This window comes from Lactuca virosa, chromosome 4 (assembly GCF_052849685.1).
Source record: "Lactuca virosa cultivar CGN04683 chromosome 4, Lactuca_virosa_CGN04683_v6, whole genome shotgun sequence".
NCBI lineage: Eukaryota > Viridiplantae > Streptophyta > Magnoliopsida > Asterales > Asteraceae > Lactuca > Lactuca virosa.
The window spans coordinates 1706547-1712904 of NC_136429.1; the positions used below are offsets into that span (position 1 = coordinate 1706547).

A 6358-nucleotide genomic window follows, 5' to 3' on the forward strand; every position below is an offset into this window, starting at 1 on the left:
TGAAGACGATTTTTTTGTTATATTTTTATAAATAAAAATGATTTTAATTAGAATGTGATCTTTAAAATATTTATTTAAAAAAAAACTTTTTGTATCCCTTACATATTCTAGACATTTGGAGATAATTTTAGTTTTTTTTTATTTGTATAAAATTAAACATTTTTAAGTTATTTTTCAAACACTCTCCTTATTTTGTATATATTCAAAAGTTAAAAACTTCCATTTCTATAAAAAGAAAATAATAATAATAGGTACTAAAAAAAAGTGTGTATGGAAAAAAAGGAAATCTTTGGAAAAATCCTAATATTTCACCCTAATTTATGAAAAAGTCCCAAACTAAAATTGGTTTATGAAAAAGTCCCGATTACCGGAAAAAATGAGGATTTGACCCTTTTTTTCCGGTTTATCGGTTTCAATACTTACCCGGTTTCATTAAAGTCTCATTATTTTACCATAATTTTCATTAAAGTCTCATTATTTTACCATAATTTGGGACTTATTCGTAAATTATTGTAAAATAATGGGACTTTATTAAAACCGGGTAAGTAATGAAACCGGTAAACCGGAAAAATATGGCCAAATCGTCGTTTTTACCGGTAATTGAGACTTTTTCGTAAACAAATTTTAGTTTGAGACTTTTTTGTAAATTAGGATAAAATATTGGAACTTTTTCGAAGATTTCCCTGGAAAAAAAAAACAATGAGTTAACAAAGCTAACATGTAGCATTGAAAGTGGGCTGGAGTGCATAGTAGCCTAAAATATTTGATTTTTTTACCCTTTAAACATTTTACATCTTGAGTAAATTATAAGAATGGTCCCTATGGTTTGGGGTAATTTGCACGTTTTGTCCCTAACTTATTTTTTTAACTCGGAAAGTCTTTACTGTTTATTTTTGTTACGTGCTTGGTCCCTACTGTTTGTTTTTGTTACGCGTTTGGTCCCTCTTTTACCTAAGAAGACTATTATTTAAATAGGAAAAATGGTGGGGTATGTAAGCTAAGGTGAGTGAGATGGGGTTGGGGGTGTGTTTATTTAAATAAATTTAAAATAATCAAGGGCAAAATAGTTTTTTAGGTAAGATAGGGACCAAACACGTAACAAAAACAAACAATAGAGACCTTCCGAGTTAAAAAAAAAAAGTTAGGGACCAAACATGCAAATTACCCTAAATCATAAGGACCATTCATGTAATTTACTCTTACATCTTTTGTATAATTTCAAAATGTCGCAAACAATTACCAAATATCATGTCATCGTCTCATAATATTTTATATGATAAATTCAACTGAATATGACGAAAATTTATTCTAACGGCTGTTACCATTTTTCTAGATGTTATCCGATCCTAGTTCTAGTAACTTATAGTTGGGTTTTAATCCAATCGGTTGTGATTATTTTCAGTTCCTTAATTGGTGGTAGTATTTTTCCAACAAAGATTTAGCAAAACATGAATTGTATTTACATGGTTGGTTGGTTGGTTGGTTGGTTAGTAATTGTGAAATCAGTAATTCCATGCAAACATCTTGTGAACCCTCCTCCCTTCCTCTTTACTCCGTCTCATGTGATTGCCTTAATATCTTTCCAACCAATGTATCTATATCTCAACAGTCAACAACAGCACCTCTACCTCCATTGTGATGAAAGACCTGTCGTTCCTTGGCCTCCACAACTCCCTTGGTTTGAAGATGAACAAGGGGTTGAAGAACCTGTGCACGGGGGACACCTCCACCTCCACTCTGAAGCAGCAAAAGTCTCCACCCATGGCGGCCGCAAACAGCCAGCAGCAGGCGACACTGGAGGAGATGATCATGCGGTTGGACTTGGAGGAGAAAATGGCAGCAAGAGCAAAGCTACAAGAAGAGGATGGGGATGGGGATGTGCAGCAGCATAGGATGTCGTGTGTCAACAGCTCAGACATCTTACGGTGTGCCCGAAACGCACTGAATCAGTACCCGAGGTTTTCTCTTGATGGGAAGGATGCCATGTATCGATCTTCCTTTCGAAACCCAACATCCGTAGCAGTGGATCTGAGAAGCTGTTTGCCTGCAAAAGTTGCAGGGGAGAGGGTGATCTGGTGCACACCGGGTGCCGTGGGTAGGCTAATGGGACTCGATGCAATGCCAATTCCTGTAAGACTAAACCACAGGATCAACTCCCCTTGTATTCTCAGGAACCACAACAACCTCCGCAGAAGATGTTTCCATCACCGTCTTCCTTCTTCTTCTTCCACCGCCGCCGGATACTGTGTCATGAAGCCGCTACGCGATCAACCAGGCTGGCCCATGCGTCGCTTTATCTAGGACTTTACATTTTTACTGCTAAATCTAAATGTTTTTTTTTTTTTTCCTTTTTCAAAATTGTAAAAGATGTAGGTTCACAGTTGACTACACAAACAGTTGCAACATTTGCTCCAATCAATCAATCATCTTCCGTTTTCATCTTTGCACACTCTATTAGTATTATATATATCTCAAGAAAAAGCGAGATGGCAAAATACTACCAAACTTAAATCAGGGCTTTTATAATACTCCATAAATGAATTACATATAAGTCAAAAATATATATATCCACAGTTTGATCATGTATAGATTTGCAAAGGAAAGAAAGATGAAGTACCTATATGCTATATATAAGTAATAACACAGCGACTAGCTTAGCTGTTCCTTATGGAGATGGAGACGGGTGTCTGAGGAGGCGAAGGTGAAAGCATTCGTTGAGAAGATGCATGGAGGCCAAGGGGCTTGTTTGTAATTGTAACCAAAGGAGCAGAGAAGGCAGGTTTTAAAGGTGGTTTGACTTTGATAGAGGCTAAGTTTGCAGGAGGTCTGGGGAGCTCATGGAGTTCACTGATTTTAGGTGATGAAACAAAGCTGTTGCTATTAGTATTACCACCGGATAGTTTTGTGGTTGAGGCCAATGGTGTGCGTGTGATAGGAATAGGACCACTCACAGTCGCAGATAAAGGAGCCTTGTTTCTACTACTACTACTACTTCCAGCCAAAGGACCAGAGAAAGCATATCTTTTGATTTTTTTGGCACTAACACTTGGATGATGCTCAATTTGACTTGCTGTTGGAGAGGGTAGTGGAGTGGGTTTGCTGAGTACTGATTGTGCGTTTGATGGATGAATTGGTCCTGAGCTGCTGCTGGATACTAAAGGTGATGAATGCCACAAATTATTCTTATTATTATTTGTTTTTTGTGGCGTTGGCGTTGGGAGAACATATGTATTCAGCTTTCGAGCAGATGACTGCCTCATCTGTCTTGGGTCCCGCTCCATATTCATATTACTGCTCGCAGCAGAAGCAGAAAGTGGTGCTGATTTGCATTTGCTGCCTGCATTCACCTCTACACCAAATGTAGATGAGTTCCATAGGGGTTTCCTCTGCTCCTCCATGTTTGCCTTCACTGCAACTTGTGGAAAGGTAATGTCTGCTGCGCTATCCAACTGTGTATTGTAGAAAGAAAAACAAACAAACAAGTTTGGTGTGAGAGAGAGAGAGAGAGAGAGAAAAAAAAACCAACGAACCAACAACAGCCTGATTAGAGAGCATCAGATTCACCTCCATGGAGTTTTCTGAGCTAGAAGCTTCATTTTTCGGATCGCCCCTCTGGTACTCAAAGCTCAATTCACCATCTTGATGCATGTCTACTTCGCTATCATCTTCAGTGTCATCATCAGTAAGAAAAACAGAGTTTCTGTCATCATCATCGTCGTCTTCTTCAAGCCCGCTGAACTGGTAATCGATATGCTGCTGTTGGGTTACTAACATAACATGAGGCTCGATCGCTTCAAGAGATCTGAGAGACTTCCTGAAAAAACACATCTGAGCAGCATGGTGGCGAGCAGCCTGTGTTAGAAGACTACGGGACTGACCCTTTTTTAAAGACTTCATGCGGAAAACAAATAAAGTGGCGTCCTCATCAAATTCTTCTTGAGCTGCTCGCAGCTGATGGGAAGACACGTATTCTCCTCCTCCTGATTTTCTCTTGTCTTTGTGTCGTATTTTCATCTCATCATACGTCATCCTGGTACAATTATTATCCATACAATACCAATAGCTTACTATACATTCTTTTTCTTTTGACAAAATTTCAACTTGAATGAATAAGTTTCAGAATCAGACCTCTTCTCGTCGCATTGCCTTTTCATGTCCTGAAACAACAATCATCAGCATTCATCACAGTAAGCTACCCTTTTCATGTCATAAAAAATCAACTACAACTACATACCTCAACAACACGCAATTCACTGAGAAGGGACTCTGAAGGGGCTGTGATTGTGCGAGAAATATGTGCACGCTGAAAAAGGAACATCTTGCAGCCGTCACTAAATGTGTGGTGCTACTACTATATAACTTGAAAATTAAAAATGAAATAGCAACTCACATAATTATCCACCAGCTTCTGGATTTCAAACTGCACCTTTCCCAGCATTAGCAAGACTCTACCTGCAAAATCATTGGGTTTAGGGTTTTAGAATGAAATGAAACTCATAAGCTTCAAACTCACCGCTGTCTTCATCATCGTTTAATGAAGTTTTCTCGAGAAGACAATCTCCCATATCCCGTAGTGATTCCGAGAACTCTGAAACAGATTATCAGCATCATGTATCAATCCACGCATAATTTTTATTTGTTCAGAAAAGGTGTCAGTCAAATACCGTAAGCACTGTTCGCTGTGGCTGCTGCTGCAGAAAGTAAACTGTCATAGCAATCTTTCATGTCATGCATGTCCTGCAAAACACAAAAATAGTAAAGAAATCATAATAATCTACAATCGCAATTATACGTTTGCTTCGCGAATTTACGATAGGAGATTTTGATCTTAAAAAGGCTGTTCCTAATTTTTGCTTTGAGCATAGACTAAGATAATCGATGAAGCCGTTGACTGAAAGTCAATATCAAGTCTGAATAAGATCTAATTTAATTACAAAAAGCCTAGCATAAATTTATGATCGACGAGCACTAAAAACTCGCCCCTTTGGAAAATCAATTGATAAAAACCTAAAAACGAATTGTGAGGGGAAAACGGAAATTACCCTCAAAATCCAATTTTGTTGGTTTGAAATTCCTATCTACGGAAAGGGAAAATAGAAATTAAACCTGGGAAGCCTGCGAAAGCTCATCCAACTGAGCGGGAGGTCGATGAGTATTATGCCTGTGTAGCCCTAACCCACGCAGTTTTTTAAAGGGAGTTTTCATTTGTTGTGTTGGGTGAATGAATGGAAAATTATGCAGAGATAATGGGGTATAGGTTTTCTGCAAAGATTGGCATAAAATTATGGAGGGGGGCAAATGGAGAAGATGATGATCGTGAATTCAAAGGTCAAAAGTCAAAGGGAGAGATCAAATGCGATGTTTGTTCAACTGTCGATCGTCATCTTAACTTTCATGTTGAGGAGAAGTCGCCTGTGTTTGTCACGCTAACGCGCAATACTTCACTATTCGTCACGTAATTTGGATATTTGGAAATTGTTTTTTTTATGAATATATGGTTAACTAACAAAAAAAAAAAAAAAAAAAAAAAAAAAAAAAAAAAAAGGGGATATTAACAAAAATGATAATTTATTTGTTAGTATATCATAAAATCATAAAATAAATAAATAAATAAAACTAATTTTTTGCGTTTTTAGAAAATGACGAGCGAACCCTAAATGGGTTGTTTCGAACGTGAGATCGGACGGATCCTACCCATTTATGTGGTCTTATAAAAGGGAGTCTTACACGTGGTACCCACTATCATTCTTTAAAAAAAACTAGCATTGATTTGTATTTGATTAAGCATAAGGTGTACCATGTTAGTTTTACCTTTTATGTTGTACATCCTACTCTAATAAAAGAGTAGTATTATAGCTACGTGTCAATTGATCAGCTCCTCTCTAAATTTTTTTTCCTCCCAAAAATTTACAAAAGTGATCTTCCTAATATGCCCTCTGTCACACCCCTAAACCTAAACGGCGGAAACGTTCGGGGGCGGAGGACGTCATGTACAGTATCACAACAAATGTATAATAGTAATCAAAGCAACAACAACCATTACATTGATAATAAAGTGTTTACATTGTGTTCATAACATAGATTGATTGACTCCAAAAGTATAAAGCAAAAACTAAGACGTAACGCTGCTATGCTCCGTCTTCACAAAATCTGTGCATGTACCTGACTACTGGTTTTCCTGAGAATACAATTGATTTTGAAAGTGTATCAACATTTAAGTTGGTGAGTTCATAAGCATTTGGTATGTAAAAGTATGATCTTTGTTCCTTAAAAACGTAAGTGAGTTTATCCAGAAAATCCTATATTTTTCCATAAAACTGAATTGTGAGCTGTTTGCCTGTAAAGTAATTGTGTTTAT

General features: G+C 37.3%; 2 protein-coding genes across 2 annotated transcripts; one reads left to right on the top strand and one right to left on the bottom strand.

The window, feature by feature from the left end:
* The first annotated feature begins 1598 nt into the window (after positions 1 to 1598).
* On the top strand, positions 1599 to 2443 carry LOC145169133 (uncharacterized). Its single transcript, XM_079087701.1, has one exon. The coding sequence runs from the start codon at positions 1639 to 1641 to the stop codon at positions 2299 to 2301; it is 663 nt and encodes a 220-aa protein (XP_078943827.1). The 5' UTR covers positions 1599 to 1638; the 3' UTR covers positions 2302 to 2443.
* A 52-nt stretch (positions 2444 to 2495) lies between these two features.
* On the bottom strand, positions 2496 to 5452 carry LOC145169132 (hydroxyproline-rich glycoprotein family protein). The gene is made up of 8 exons (XM_079087700.1): positions 5107 to 5452; positions 4665 to 4737; positions 4514 to 4588; positions 4391 to 4452; positions 4235 to 4303; positions 4129 to 4157; positions 3565 to 4030; positions 2496 to 3449 (listed from the first exon to the last, which is right to left on the bottom strand). The coding sequence occupies exons 1-8, from the start codon at positions 5203 to 5205 to the stop codon at positions 2655 to 2657; spliced, it is 1668 nt and encodes a 555-aa protein (XP_078943826.1). The 5' UTR covers positions 5206 to 5452; the 3' UTR covers positions 2496 to 2654.
* Positions 5453 to 6358: the final 906 nt, after the last annotated feature.